This window comes from Oreochromis aureus, linkage group 3 (assembly GCF_013358895.1).
Source record: "Oreochromis aureus strain Israel breed Guangdong linkage group 3, ZZ_aureus, whole genome shotgun sequence".
In the NCBI taxonomy this organism is placed as follows: Eukaryota; Metazoa; Chordata; class Actinopteri; order Cichliformes; family Cichlidae; genus Oreochromis; species Oreochromis aureus.
Genome location: NC_052944.1, coordinates 124,547,959 through 124,565,001, shown reverse-complemented (window position 1 = coordinate 124,565,001; position 17,043 = coordinate 124,547,959). Strand labels below are relative to the sequence as shown.

The window sequence follows — 17,043 nt, the reverse complement described above, 5'->3', positions numbered from 1 at the left end:
GAGCTGAATGATGCAGCATCAGGACACTGTTTCAGTCTGACTGACAGAGAAACCTGTAGCTGCATCTACATGTGAGGCAGAGGCCACACAAGCAGCTTTCTATGTTTCACAGTGACTGAGATCTTCAGTGGGGTGGACATGCTCCTGTACAGACCTCTGAGGAGAACCAAGGTGCAGTCAAAGAGTCCAGTCTGTCCTCACAGATGTCAACATGTGGTTTCATCAGGTCTGCTGTCAGCTAGCAGGCTCACATCAGAATCACTGTTCCTGAAAAACACAGTCTGTGTGACATCATCAGTCAGCTGATCGTCCCAGATCTGAATGGTTTCTGTCTCTACTGAGGAAGTCAGAGAATCTCACTGAGGTGTGGATCAGGTCTGAGTGACCTGTGGAGGGACAGCTTTAAACAGTCCACAGGTCTCACGTCCTGCTCAGTCTGGTAGCAGATACCTCGTATTGTTCCAGATGTGCTGACATCACCAGCAGCAGCAGCAGCACAGCTGTGTGATACGATGAATCTCAGTTATTGATCCAACACACAGTAAATACAAAGATCAGGATTTCTGAGAGTGATCATTATGAGTCTGAACACATGATCACTGAATGTTAGTCTCCACAATAATAAGCTAACACAAGCAAACACAGCTTTCAGCTCTTATTTTGAAACTTCTTTAGAGAGCTGTGATGTGAGCGTGCCTGGCTCTGAGGCACTTGGGTCAGCCTCTGTTGTTTAGAAGTGTTACAGACTGTGAATGACACAGACCTGTCAGTTTCATGTTTGTCTGTAACACAGCTCAGGGGCTCCATGCTGAACGCATCCAAACAAAGATGGTGGATTTGACCTCAGGACCAGGCGCGTAATTTCCAGGGGGGTTACGGGGGTCATGACCCCCCAATAATCAGATCCAGCCAATATAATTTCATCATTCCAGTTTATAAAATTATGAATTATCTTGATTTTCTTTAATCGTTTCTATTGTTATCAGCAAAATAGTTTCATGTTTAATCATCTAGTAATGTAACTCCGCCTCCTCCGCCGCATACTTGGTATTACCCAACCAGCTTTCTCTACCAAACCTTCACTGTTTGCTGTATGTTTGTTAGCGCAGTCGCTGGTGCCAGAGACTGCCAGTGACTTCAGTCTGAGGGTTTGAAGTTTCCATGTCTGTGTGATGTGTGGTGTGAAGGCTGCTGGTTAAACTGGGACTCACTGTTTAAAGCACTGAGTGCTCATAGAGAGATGCTCCATGAGTCCCAGTACAGACTACAAACATGGTGGAAACTTAGCTTTGATATCCACACACTCTGCACGTCTGTGAGTAACTGTGATGAAGATGTGCAGAGATCTGTGTACAAACAGGAGAAAGACTGTAAAGACTCTGTGCTTCTAACAGCCTCTGTTAACATATGTGAGGCTGTTTGTTGTTGTTGCCATGGAGCTTTTCACTGTTTGGGTCAGCAGGTCATGTGATCAGGTTTGTTCTGTGAAAGCTGGACGATGGTTCAGTGTCAGGGTTTGTTTGCATTCATCAATAAATATCTAAATAAATCAAAGACTCCATGTTTGTTCTTTCATCATGTGACCTCTGCTCATCCATCTCTGTGTGTATCAGGATACATTTAGTTCATAATACACAGAAAAATCAGAGTTATTACCTGTAATAAATGTGAAAGATTCCTGCAGTGATAACGAGGCAGGAGTGAAACACATCCAAGCTGTCACCACGGTAACAGCACCGCCCATCCACAGGTGAGGGAGGAGCAAAAGAGGACTTTCACCATTTTATACTAAAACACTCAACTAATGTTTCTAATATGAAACAAATAAGCCCACATTAATGTGAGCATTTATTAAATAATAATAATAATGATTTCCTCCTGATCTCATTTCCATAGCAGAGAAAACTGTGGTGTATATTGAGGTGGAGGGTGTGGTCTATGGCTCAGGTGTAGAGTGAGGGTGGGGTGCACCACAGCAGCATGCTGGGACTGCTGAGGGTGGAGGAGGGAGTGATGATGACATCAGAGCTGCAGCAAAGCAGTCAGCAGCACAGAGACCAGTGAACACACAGTCTGTTCATCTTTGCATAGATACAATATATAGCACAATATTGAATGACAGAGACACGCTGTGTGAGCTTCCACAGATACACTGACGTCAGCATCCAGAGTCCTCCTGCTGCTCCCCTCAGAGCCCCGTGATCAGCACCACACACATTCAGTTAGATGACAGAGTCCAGCTGCAGCTAGAATCAGCTCTGTGAACAACAGCACAGCGTCAGTGTTTCACACTCAGTGAAAGGAGGAAACAGCAGAAGAACACCATGTGTGCTACGTTTCCCAGGACACACTACAAACTGCACAAATACAGAGCAGCACGTGGAAGGACCTGGAGCTGCATTTAAAGAGAAAAGACAGCGTGATGTCCTGTATGGACAGGTGGAAGGAACCAAGTCCTCAGCTGAAACACTCGTGTTTGTCCACAGACAGGAAACACAGCAGGAAACAAAGAAGCTCATGGATAACACACTTCCTGTCAGTCAGAATGAGGCTGGAGCCAAACACAGAAAGGTGTTTTTGTCCAGATGAGCCCAGAGAAGAAACACGAGTGTTCACAGACATCAGAAGCTCAGAGAGGTGAAACATGAGGTTGGAGTCCTCGTCAGCATTCAGAAGAGCTGCTGTGAAACCCTGAGTACTCATGACAGACTCTGATGGCACAAACACATCATGATTCAAACAGAAAGACAAACATGGAGCTCCTGATCCTCCTGCATGAGAACAAGCTGACATGAGCGCTGTGTCTGAGAGTGTCTCCCTGTCACAGTGACAAGAACACAGCTGCTGCTCACAGTCATTAAACTGACCTGAGGTCAGCTGCTAGGACGTCTCTGTGCTCCTTACATATGAACCATGTGACCTCACATCAGTGCTGTGGATGACTGTAGTCATAGAAGAGTAGAGCTGTAGCAGGTGGTGTGAGGAGGAGGAGGAGGTGGTGTATTCTAGTTAACGCAGTACTGAAACACTCCAGCAGAGGGCGCTGTTAAGTCCTTATTGTAACACAGTTACTGTGTGCAGTTATACTTCATACATAATCTGCACTTATTTCCATCAGACATGCTGTCAGTAAATGATTGGTTTCTATTGATTCTACTTCCTGTTGACTAGTTTGATGACAGTGAAACAATCACAGCTGATTGTGTGATGATGTCACTGTTACATTCAGTGTGTGTGACATCATGTTAGTGCAGCTGATAACAGCCTGGTTATGATGCTGTTAGAAACACATGAACGTGTCCATAGATCAGTGTGTGTTTAACATGAGAGCTTCAGCCCTGCTGATGTGTTCAATAAAGACATGCAGGAAAACTGATGAGACTCTGAAATAACTCTTTATATTTATAATGTAACTCTGCATCAAAAGAACAACAAAGGATCCCAGACAGGTTTATGTCAACAAAGACGATTCTGATGTTTCTGTGTTTCTAACAGTTTGACATTATTAGTAAACAGACTGCAGTGAACAGGATTTATAAAGAGCTTATATATAAAGATATGACAGCTGTTTGTTGATCACTCTGTGTTTGGACCTGATCAGTCCAGCTGTTTACTTGAAATATGTTCATTTACCTGTGACGTTATATTTATGTTCTTGTCTCTGTTGAAAAACACATTTTAATGTCCCTCAGATTTTTCTCCCAGATGAATAAATATAAAAATGACACAAACTGACTGCAGCTACTTTTTGTCCTTTCTGTCAGAAACCTTCATGTGACTCATGAGAGACACGTTTCAGCTGTTTGTGACAGATCAGAGGCCAACAAGTCATTTATAACACTTTCCATCATTGTTTAGCACAAACACATGTTGACACAGCAGCGGGGCCGCAGTGAGAGTCAGAGCCAGGAGATAAAAACTCCTGTTTGACCACAGCCTCACTTTGTTCCTGCAAACACTTCCTGTTGTTGACTGGGTGGAGTCAGGAAGCCAGCGAGGCCCTGCAGGACTGAGCCTGCAGACTGGGACGTGCTCTGTGATGGAGATCAACAGCATCACTGACTGTTTCTGTGAGGACACCATCATCCCAGCAGGGCTGTTTCCCAACAACAAGCCTGGACCATCAGAGACCTGAAGCTGCTGCTGAATGAAAGAAGAGGATCTTCAGGTCTGGAACAAGGACGAGCTGAGAGTGTTAATAACGTTACTAATGTTCAGCTACACTTTACTAGGTCACATCTGTGACACACGTCACTTAAATAAAGAAGGAAATATTGGCTCTGTTTTATCTGCTGGGCCCAAAAGTGACTCCCGTATTTAAACTGCTATGAATAACTTGTTGGTCTATAATATGTGAAACATGTGTCAAATGTCTCCATCATGAAAGATATCAGGTCATCTTGAGCCACAAAAACATTCCTATCATGAGGTAGAAGCTGGAATCAGTTTGTTGCAGACGTTTATATATCCCATATTTATCCAGTTAAAGTCACATTGAAATTCAAAACTGTCTTTTCAAGAGTCGTCTGTCCAAGAGGAGCAGAAACAAATATAACAACAGTTATTTAAGCTGTTTTAAAGGCCACAAAGGAGCAGATTGGTTATAATGCAGCTGCTTCAGAGGAATAAAGATGAAACACTGTTTTTATTTCATGTGTAACACCTTTCAATCATGTGTTGACTAAAGTCTATTGACCAGTATAAGTAAAGACATCACACACACACACATGGAAACACTGAAACCTGTTTTTGGTGCAGCAGCGGTCCCAGCTGCTGGCCTTTATCTAGACTGGGTCGGCTGCTTATCTCAATATAATCAATGTTTAAAGTTCTCAGTGTTTCTGTGTTGCTGCGTATAGGATCTCCCAGCATCATCACTGTGCTGTCCAATCATTGTGTGCTAGGTTACCCTTATAGTGCAATGTGTGTTTGCACAAAGAGAAGCATGTGTGTCAAATATAAATAAGCACAGAACAGAAAAAGCTGCCAGTTTCTTCTATTTAGAGTCAAGTTAGTGTTTTGTGTCTTTGTTTGAGGCCTAATGTCAAGCAGAGGTGTGTGTAACTGCACTGCTCTGTTATATGTGTGAAATGTGTGCTTCAGCATCATCTTCATCACTGCTGATTCCTTTGTGTCATCATGTGTTGAGAAGAGAAACAGTTATAACGGAGGAGCAACAGGAAGCCCTGAAATCTGCATCAACAAGGAAGTGTTGGCTCACCAGTGATCCCAGCAGAGCCACTGGTTTGGCTCCAGTTGTTATAGATTCAATGATGTTGTTGCTACAGATACATGTTAGCATCTTTATTGTAGTAAAGTCTTGTAATGTGAAGCTAGAAACAAGGCAGGAAACAGCTCCATGATCTGATCTTAATGATGTTGTTTTATTTCTGTCTTTCAGAACTGGATTGAAACTATCAAAGGTCTAAAAACAGCCTCAACCCTCCCAAAGACAAACTTTACACACGTCATCTTTCAGCTACAATCTTTGTTGCAGGGATCTTCTGCCAAACAAGGCTGAGAGAAGATTTCTTACAGCTGTCATGTTGATGCTGTTTCACTCTTTGGGCAAACACACTCATATATTAGGGCTGATATCAGGGCTGCACAAGTTCTTTGTGATCATGAATAATAGAAGTGTGCCTGTTGAAGATCATGTTTCTACATGATTATATGTCCTGTTATTGTTCTGTATTATATTCAGCTTTCAGCATCCTTTCCCAGCCCCTGTTACACCATCCATACAAAGCCAATCTGACTGTGAGCCAATGTGTTTGATAGTTTGTGTTGGATCAATAGATTTGACAGACTTGGTTCTCATCCAGAGGGAAACAGTCCAAATTCAGATCTAATGAAATGATGGAGGCTGTTTCCTACCACGGTGCTAATGTGTGACTAACAAGGCTCATGGTCTCCAGCAGACAAGCGCCTGGAATGAGGTGAGCTGAGTGTTGCTTTGGTGGGTCTGTGCCCACGTCATGCATCAGGATTCATATTGGCAATAGTTCATATCTCTGTTCTTTAGCCTTCATCACAAACAAACAAACGACATCATAATTAAACATTACTTAACATGATAACCATAAACATAAGAAATGCTTTATTTATCTCGCAAGTTTTGGGACGGAGAGATTTCGCAGGTCTTTCCTCCCCACTCCTGTCAGACTCTACACAACAAAGACTTTTGCAGCTGATCAAACCCACACAAACCCACACATGTGCAATAAGACTGCTATAAGTGTAATTCTTTTTCTGACAAAGTTGTATGTTGTGTCTGTGTTTCCACATGCCCCACTAGTTTAGAGACTTATTCCTCATGAAGAACGCAAGACATAACAGAACATCTTCAACCGGTTTCTTAACTCGCTAATGAGGGAAGCTTTGTTGCAACACAAGTACCTCCCTCCGTAAAACCCCCCTTGGTTACAAAGACAAGGCACTATGTGTGTGTATGTGTAAGCACCTGTATGCATGTGCAAGAACATGTGTGTGTGTGTGTGTGTGTGTGTCATGTGTGGTACCTTCTGCTCACCAAAAGGGTCATAAAAGCAGGAAGCTTACAACACAAGAAACAGATCTGTCAGATAGGATGTATCTACAATAAAACCTCCCCCAGCACAGAGTGGCTGGAGAGATGGTCAGAGACAAAGGAATGTCTTGATTTTTACTCCTTGGCTTATGACACGGTCTGACCCTGATTTTATTGTTTTAATCTAATGTGCTGATTTTATTGTTTTAAATGTAATTCTCATCATCATTTTTATACTATTTTATTATTGTTTTTGCTATTTGTGCTAATTTTATTATTTTAAATGTTATTTTAATAATTATCTTATTTTTTTATTTTTTATATTTTTTTTAATTTATTTTATATAATTTTTTTTATTTCTTATATATATTTTTTTTAACATGTTCAATGTATCATTTCTGGCATGTCAAGTGTACAGCACTTTGTGTTCAGCTGGGGGCTGATCTGAAAGTGCTATATAAATAAATTGCTTGCTTGCTTGATCCTATAGTTTGAACCAAGACTTTACAAATTTAAGAAACACAATGGCAACATTGAACAATTAGACTTAACATTGTACTTTTGTATTTTCTTACTCAGTTGTATATAGCATTTGTATTTTATTTTATTCCATTGCAGTGTTTTCTAATTTCTGGTACATAACTTTGCACTTTTGCTGTAACGAAACAAATTTCCTATCTGTGGGACTAATAAAGGTCATCTTATCTTATCTTTGACATCAAACACTGCAGCATTCATTTGATGCTGCTGATGTCTGCTGCTCTGTATTGATGAGGACTTTTCATTGATATCCAAATAAAGACGCATCTTTAAAGCCCTCCATGGTCAGGCTCCTGCCTGTATCAGAGACGCTGACTCCATGAGCCACTCGCTGCCTCAGACCTTCTGGCGTGGCCTTGTTAGTGCTCCCAAAGACTCGTTTAGTCACTAAAGCTGATCCGGCCTTTGCGCTCCACATCATGACTGGAATTCCCAGCCTGAGGATCCCAGAAGATTTGAAAGCTCTCAGCTTCCATTTGTTTGGCTTTTTCTAAGTGCTAATGCCTTTTTTCTGTTTGAAGATCCAGGATTGTTTGTGTGCTGGATTCATAATGTGTACATATGTACAAACTGAGACAGCTTTATTCAGAGCACAGTCTGTCCTGTGATTGGCTGGAGCACACAGTTGATGCTTGTTTGTTTGAAAGGACAGAGATGGACCTTTTTCTTTTTCCTTCTTTCCTTCCTTTTTCTGTCCTGTTATTTCACTGTGTGCAGATAGGAAATCTGTTCTTACTGATCTTCCTGCTGTACAGGAAGGAGTTTCATCAGCACAGCTCATTCCTGTGATCACAGTCATGACTCTGTTATGTTGCTAAGCTACTGTTCCATGTACGGACTTTTTTAGTTTTCTTTCTGTGACCTCTGCCCAGAGTGGATTTTTCATCCCACTTTCATCATTCATTAAAAACATATTTATGCTGACTATGTGATGTAATGCAAGAACAGTAGAGGTGAATGGATGGATAATACAATAATAAAATGTCATATAATAACTGCAGCTGTCAGCAGAGCAGCTGAACTAGAACAGCAGTCGTACATTTATTTACAAACCCCACGTGTACAGTGCAGGATGTGCAATGGTCCAGGGGAAAAGGGACAAAGTCCAACACTCGCTCCGCTCACTCGCTCCTCTCGTATTTGTTTCCAGCACACTCACTCTCACTCCACTCCACGCCACCAGGGAAACAGATCGGGGTCACGGACGAGTCCGAGAACCTGAGCACAAGAGAACTGCGGTGAGCATAAACAGAGTCATCACACGACAAACGGGGTTTATCGGGGCTGTACTGATGAGAGTAAGTCCACCACCCAGCGAAGAAGCCTTCTGAGCCTCAGCTTAAATAGCCCAGGAGTCCAGGTCATCAGGTAGATTCACGGCAGGTGCGTGGGCCAAGGGTGGAGCCCAGCTGAGCTCCGCCCAGGCAGACAGGTGAGAGACAGGAGAGAGAGACATATAACCATAGTATGCTAATAGCAAATTCTTTTGTCAGGTTTAAAGTGAGATCCTGCTTTAAGGGCAGCTTCATCTGCTGGTAATGACAGATGTTTCTAGTATATCAGGCTGGGCCAACATTACAGGGACTTACTTGCAGAGACCCACGAGCTCCAAACTTGCTGCTTTATGATTGGTGCAGATGTTCTAAGCTACTATTAACCAATAAGAACCACGGGGTCAGGGGTCACTACAAGAACTTATCAGCCACCAACTTGTATATATAACTTTACTCACACTTGTAAAACTCTGTAAGTAGAATTCAATGGGGCAGAGTGACCTGAGCACAGGCCCACTCTGTGACACTCAGAGCTTTGTGGATATCATCTGCAGGTGCACGTACTGGGAGTACTGGACACAGTGCATGTACAGCCAGCTTGCAGCCACTTTGCCACCACTTTAGGACAATGTTTACAGTAGACTGAGCCACACTGACTGTGAGCAGTCATTGTGCTGCTGCATGGCTGATGGCACTGTCCCTGCAGCTGTCAGGGACAACAAGAACCACTCAGCTACCTCAGCCAAGCCAAGACTGTGCTGATGTTGTGACCTGAGACCAAGACACTAACCCAGGATGGTGATATGATGGTGTGAGAGTGGCTGGATGAGCCCATCCACCTTAAATATGGATCATATAAATATCTGTAATGCAACATATGTTTTATGCAACATGAACATATTTCCAGCTGTTTCATGTTGTGTTTCCAAGATTTCAGTTTACTGTAACTTTCATTTGTATTTCCTTCATTCTGTTAATCTTGGAGCTGTGAGCAGCTTCTTATTACCAGGTGAGAATATGTAACAGTCTGTAGATGTGATGACACTATGGAGCGGATCTCCTGTCTAGTTCTGCACAGAAAGCTGATGTCACTGCAGCTGCTAATATGTGCTGCAGCCAAGCCTACATGAGAGGGCTGTGCTGTGGAACAGGGTGGTGCAGGTGGTGTTATCTACATTTGAACATTAGACAACAGTCACATGAAGACACTTGATGTTGTTAGCTAAAGACCTACAATAAGAGAAAGAGAGCAGCAGCACTAGTGCAGCAACAGCAGCTCATGTTATAAAAACACTGATCAATGATTTGACTGTAACTGCTCCAACTGTCTGTGTCAGTGATGCTGTTGGAGATGTTTCAGTAACACTGACTGAGACTGAAATGGTTTAACACTGGTTTCCATGTTCAGATAGATTTGACCTGCTGTTAAATGTCACATATTTCTGATATATGTATAATCAGTGTTAGGACTAACGCGTTATTAAGTAACGCGTTACAGTAACTACGTTATTATTGTGGTAACGAGCACGGTAACTAGTTATTATGCCAAAACCAGGAACGCGTTACTCGTTACTGGGATTTAGATAGGCTCGTTACTCGTTACTTCGTGTGGTGGATATCGCGGAGCTTCCACAGATTCAATAACATTAGCAAGTGGTGGAAGCCAGCAGGTGGATGAAGCAAAGGGAGGCAAGAGGAGAGACCGGCGGCCGCCGGTCCGCGTGTCAGGTGAACTGAACTTCAGGTAAGAAGTTATGACCTGCAGTCTATCGGAGTCAGATATAAACCAAGTTTAGGTGGAGTTTATTTTCGGTATGCTGACATTTTCGTACTGCGTGCTAGCTAGCATGACGGAGTTTCTATACAGCTGGGTGGGTGCTATGTTACTGATGTTGAACTTTATTTTGTTCATACGGTTAATTATTAGAGTTGCCAACCGTCCCCTAAAAAACAGAATCGTCTGGTATTCAGAGAAAATATTACGCGTTTCGTACTGAGGTGAAAAGGAACACAGTTTGTCCCGGACTTCAGCTATAAATGAAAAAGACAAAGCTGGAGTTATTCTGTGTTTACGCTGCACAGCTGCCTCTTCTTCTCTCATTCTCTCCCCCTCCCTCTCCTGTTTCTACTTCAATCACGAAACTGATCAATGATCAGCTGATCTGCTTTTCTCTCTTGTTTATTTATCGCCCACTTTGCGCCAGAAAGAGGAATCCAGCGGATGTCGCGCTAAACAACAGCAGCACGTTTAAGCTTGATCAGCTGTTGTTAGAATTTATTTAATATTAATTTCTAGTATCAGCTGATATTTGCTGGAGCCACAGCTGTAAAGCTGCTGGTCATGATATCGGTTTGGTTATCTGGTGAGAGGGAAACATGCAGATGAAACCAGGAGATGTCCTTACTGAATCATCAGAGCTGAACAGGTGATGGAGAAACAGGTTTACCTTTTAGGTGACATGAATGAGTTGAAGGGAAGTTATGAACTGTTTCTGAGAGACAAATAACACCAGGATCCTTTTCTACATAGCTGACAGCTGGTAACTGTGCAGGGGCGGGTCTAGCAAAGTTTTGCCAGGGGGCCAGGTAGGGCATTAACAGGGAAAGGGGGGGACAAGGAAATACTTTTCTTTCTTATTCTCATTTAAAATGTCTCGCTTTTAAAAAAAATAATTATCTGAGTCTTACAACAAACAATTGATGCATATATACCATCAGAACAGTGTACATCACTGTCACAACAGTGTTTGTTTTCATTCAAAGGCTTTATGATTTTTCCTATAATGGTGGGCCGGTCTCTAGTCAAAATGCCCGGGACGATTTTCTTGTCCCAGTCCAGCTCTGTATGCAGCTCATCTGCAGTCTGGTGTTACCTACATCTTCCTATTCAGAAGGCAGAATTTCCGAGTTCTGAGTACAATCAAAAGCACCACGACTGCAGTTTTTGTGTTGGATGTAAAAAGCAGGCTAGAATCATGGCGGCGGTCAGCGACGGTCCAGGCGTGGGATTTCTCTCGTGGAAATGGGCACATTATTTTTTCCTTTCTGTTGGTAGGTGGCACAGTGCACTGTGGCAAGTAAGCAAGCTAGAAGACTGGCAATCTTGCTGGGTATCCAGTTACAGAAGCAACACATTAACAAGAGAATTCTGAGTAAAACCAAAGTTACTTTCCCTAGTAACTAGTTACTTTGAAAGTAACGAGTAACTTGAAGTAACTGAGTTACTTTTTTAGAGAAGTAACTAGTAATGTAACTAAGTTACTAATTTAAAGTAACTTACCCAACACTGTGTATAATACATAATCATGCTGTTACACACATTCATATTTGACTGTTACTGTATCATATTCAGTCCTCGTCTTACACTCAGGTGTTCATCGCAGTCACAAACGTGTCTGTAGTTGTTGTTGTCAGTGTGTGTGTGTGTGTGTGTGTGTGTGTGTGAGACTTTTACTGCTACCTTTTATTACATAATTACCAACAAGAATAAACTGTTAATTACCACCAAAGAACAGCTCACTTCCATATGTTAGCTGCCAAAAGATTTTGTCAAATGTTTATTATCAACTTATTTTTTATTTTCCAACCTAAATATCAGCTGCTTTAAAGCAGCCTGGTTGTCTAGCAGTACTAGTTTGTGTCACTAGATGGCAGTGTAGGCTTTGGTGTGTGTTTGATCACTTTGTGTTTGTCTGTTTCTGGTGTGATCACAGCTGAGACGTGTTTGGTTCTGTGGGCCTTTCAGTTTCATCTAAAACCTCCTGAAAGTCTGAATAATCGTCACCTTCGTTGAGATCAGACAAAAGCACTAACTAACAATAACGACTAGTAAGTGCCTCAGTTACCAGAAATTACAGTCAGAGATAAGTATTTATGAAACCTCAGAGAAATCAAACTTCATAACATTTATAGAAGCAGAATTATCCTGTATGTTAATCATCTGAAACATTATTTGTTTTTATAATTAAAGTTTTTATTATTTTGAACAATTAAGAAAACCATAACATAACATCCCAAAACAAAAAAAAAACACACTCAGTGAAGAAAAATAAATATATAAATAAAATAAAATAAATAAATAAATGAATAAATAAATAGATAAACTGTTGCACACACAGTTAATTCTTAATTCATACTGTATCTCACATTGTCTTCATGTTGTTGGCCCATATAAACAAAAAAACTGTCCCATTGTTCTGTTAGAGTCTCTGTCTTACTGCTCAATCTTCCCAGCATTTTCTCACATGCGGCATTTTCAGTCATTTTCTCCTTCCACTTTTTAGGGTTGGAGTCCGAGGGTCTTTCCAAAGTGCTAAAATGAGACCAACACACGTCACAATCCCAGTGTTTAACACTCTAAAGCCTGCTTTGTCTAATTTTGGCACCTCGCCTCTGTCCCCAATAGGTCTTGGTGATCTAGGTAATTTAAGTTTCACCCAACCCTCCATATATTTTAAAACATTTTCCCATATTGGGAGACCAGTGGACATTCCCATAAAGCATGTACTAACGTACCTTTTCCTTCTTGGCACTTCCAGCACAGGCTATCTTTACGGATTCCCATTTTACTGAAGTCTCGTTGGTGTATAATAGTACCTATTGAGAATTTTATATTGAATACATTTGCCTCTAGCTTCTCTAATGTAGAACCCATTTTCAGAAATAATTGAATCCCATGTTCCTCATCGAAGGAACAATCCAGATCTTTTTCCCAAGCCCTTTTAAGACTTTTACATATGTTGTTTTAAACCCAATGACATAAATGATACCATTTTGATGCCTTTGCAGTTAAGGGTGGAAGTACAAAGAAATTCTCTATGACATTTCTCTCCTGAGACAATTTTATTTTATCTTTCAGACAGTCTCTCATTTGTAAATATCGCCAAAAATGGCCGGGTCCTTCCAAATTAAACTTTACTGTCAAATCATTGAAGGACATAAACATGTTATCTTCATATAAATCACTTATTAATCTTATGCCTTTTTTGTGCCACTGTGGCCAATAAATTGTTTGTTTACCTATTTTTATTTTTGGGTTGTGCCACAGGGGTGCATATTTTTTGAAAGTATGGGGAGAGATTACAGCTCTTGTGAACCTCTTGCCACACCATTTTTGAAAACTTTAAAATAGGGTTATCTACTCTATTCCCTTTATTATCCGGTTTTTGAGCCAACACCTCAATGGGAGTGAATGGAAAGACCAGTCCACGTTCCATTAGAACCCAGTCTAGGTCCGAATTTATTGCTGCCCAGTGTTTACACAGCTTGAACATCTCAAATGAGATGCTGTACTGTTTTATGTTGGGTAAGGATAAACCCGTTCTTTTCTCAGTTGGTACAGTCTACCAAGATTAATCCACGGTCTACCACCATCCCGAAGAAAGTGTTTTATCATATTATCATATTTTGAGAAAATTTGAGGTGAAATACAGATTGGTATCATTCCAATGAAATAATTGATCAGAGGAGCTGCTGCCATCTTTATCGTATTTACTTTGCCCCATAATGTCAAGTGCAGCTTACCCCATTTCTCCAAATTAGTTTTAATCCTAGTAAGTCGTTTTCCTACATTATCATTCATAATCTCATCGACATTCGGATTAAGTGTTATTCCTAAGTATTTTATCCCTTTTTCTAACTCATTGAAATTGAAAGCTGATAATGAATTAGCAATACATGTTTGAGATATTGGCATTGCCTCCGACTTATGCCAGTTAATTTTGTAGACTGATATCTTAGAGAATTCACCAATAACATTTAGCAATTTTGTTATAGAATGAGTAGGGTCCTGACACACCACCAAAATATCGTCTGCATATAGAAATAATTTATGTTCTGTCCCCCCTCCATTCACACCCACAATACTTGAATCTTACCTAATTTTAATAGCCAGGGGTTCCAAAAAGATAGTGAACAAGAGTGGGCTAAGACTACAACCCTGACGGGTAGATCTGGAAATATTAAAAAAAGGGGACATCAGTCCATTGGTGAGAACAGAGGCTTTCGGCCCTGAATAGAGTGTCTTAACCCATCTACAAAAATTATCACCAATTCCAAATTTTGACAGTGCGGTGAATAAAAAACTCCATTCAACCCTGTCGAAAGCTTTCTGTGCGTCAAGCGAAATTATTACTACCGGTTTTGGGTTATTTTATTGGCCCACATAAGATGTAATAATCTCCTCATGTTATCAGCTGATGATCGATGCTTAATAAACCCCACTTGGTCTTTGTGAACAATCTGTGGCAACACCGTCTCCAGTCTTGCTGCCAAGATCTTTGACAGTATTTTACAATCCACATTTATTAAACTAATAGGTCTAAAATTGGTTGGGTCAGTTAGAGTCAGTCACTTTATCATCTTTTGACAAGAGAGTAATAATAGCTTGATTGAAACTTTCAGGAAGCGTGCCATATTGGAAAGCTTCCTGAAATACTTTAGTTAAAAATGAGGCAAGTATATCTGTAAAATTTTGATAATATTCGGCTGTTAAGCCATCTACACCCGGTGACCTCCCAGTTTTCATTGCATTGATGGCTTTTTTAACTTCTGCCTCTCTTATAGGTGCCTCCAATCGGCCCTTTTCTTCTGGAAGAACTTTTAGCATTGTTAATCTATCAAAAAAGGATTCCAATTCTTCTATACTAGCCGTGATCTCAGAAGTATAGAAATCCTCATAAAACGATTTGAAAACGGCATTAATATCCCAAGATGATGTCAGAAACCTCGAAGCACAGGCCGAGGGGGCGGTGTGGCAGCAATTTTTCACACCAGCCTATTAATTAATGAAAGACCCAGACAGACTTTTAATTCATTTGAAAGCCTGATGCTTAGCCTCGTCCACCCCAGCTGTGAAACTCAGAAACCAGTCTTACTTGTTATCATCTATCGTCCACCTGGGCCTTACACAGAGTTTCTCTCTGATTTCTCAGACTTTTTATCTGATTTAGTGCTCAGCTCAGATAAAATAATTATTGTGGGTGATTTTAACATCCATGTAGATGCTAAAAATGACAGCCTCAACATGGCATTTAATCTGTTGTTAGACTCAATTGGCTTCTCTCAAAATGTAAAAGAACCCACCCACCACTTTAATCACACTCTAGATCTTGTTTTAACATATGGCATAGAAACTGAACATTTAACAGTGTTTCCTGAAAACCTTCTGCTGTCTGATCATTTCCTGATAACATTTACATTTACAATAATTGATTACACAGCAGTGGAGAGTAGACTTTATCAAAGTAGATGTCTTTCTGAAAGTGCTGTAACTAAGTTTAAGAATATAATCCACCCACTGTTATCATCTTCAATGCCCTGTACCAACATAGAGCAGCTACCTGAACGCTACTCCAACAGAGGTCGATCATCTTGTTAATATTTTGCCTCCTCACTACGTACGACTCTGGATACTGTAGCTCCTGTGAAAACTAAGGCCTCAAATCAGAAGTACCTGACTCCGTGGTATAATTCTCAAACACGTAGCCTAAAGCAGATAACTCGTAAGCTGGAGAGGAAATGGCGTGTCACAAATTTAGAGGATCATCATTTAGCCTGGAGAAATAGTTTGCTGCTTTATAAGAAAGCCCTGCGCAAAGCCAGAACATCTTACTATTCATCACTGATTGAAGAAAATAAGAACAACCCCAGGTTTCTCTTCAGCACTGTAGCCAGGCTGACAAAAAGTCAGAGCTCTGTTGAGCCAACCATCCCTTTAACGTTAACTAGTAATGACTTCATGAACTTCTTCACAAATAAAATTTTTATCATTAGAGAAAAATTACCAATAATCATCCCACAGATGTAATATTATCTACAGCTACTTTTAGTACCATCAATGTTAAGTTAGACTCTTTTTCTCCAATTGATCTTTCTGAGTTAACTTCAATAATTAATTCCTCCAAACCATCAACGTGTCTTTTAGACCCCATTCCTACAAAACGGCTCAAAGAAGTCCTGCCATTAATTAATTCTTCAATCTTAAATATGATCAACCTATCTCTAATAATCGGCTATGTACCACAGGCCTTCAAGCTGGCTGTAGTTAAACCTTTACTTAAAAAGCCATCCCTAGACCCAGCTGTCTTAGCTAATTATAGTCCAATCTCCAACCTTTCTTTCATATCAAACATCCTTGAAAGAGTAGTTGTCAAACAGCTAACAGATCATCTGCAGAGGAATGGCTTATTTGAAGAGTTTCAGTCAGGTTTCAGAGCTCATCACAGCACAGAAACAGCTTTAGTGAAGGTTACAAATGATTTTCTTATGGCCTCTGACAGTGGACTCATCTCTGTGCTTGTCCTGCTAGACCTCAGTGCAGCGTTCGATACTGTTGACCATAATATCCTATTAGAGCGATTACAACATGCTGTAGGTATTACAGGTACTGCGCTGCAGTGGTTTGTATCATATCGATCTAATAGACTCCAATTTGTACATGTAAATGGAGAGTCCTCTTCACACACTAAGGTCAATTATGGTGTTCCACAGGGTTCAGTGCTAGGACCAATTCTGTTTACATTATACATGCTTCCCTTAGGCAGCATCATTAGAAGACATAGCATAAATTTTCACTGCTATGCAGATGACACTCAGCTCTATCTGTCCATGAAGCCAGGTAACACACACCAATTAGTTAAACTACAGGAATGTCTTAAAGACATAAAGACCTGGATGGCCGCTAACTTTCTGCTTCTTAAT

General features: G+C 40.8%; 1 protein-coding gene across 1 annotated transcript in view; it reads left to right on the top strand.

Annotated features, from left to right (window-relative positions):
* LOC120435257 overlaps nucleotides 1-8,400 on the top strand; it is a 39,691-nt gene extending 31,291 nt beyond the window's left edge. The window contains exon 5 of the mRNA XM_039604464.1: nucleotides 8,220-8,400. Coding sequence (XP_039460398.1) covers nucleotides 8,220-8,400 — 181 coding nt within the window. The remainder of the gene's footprint in view (nucleotides 1-8,219) is intronic.
* The last annotated feature ends 8,643 nt before the right edge of the window (nucleotides 8,401-17,043 follow it).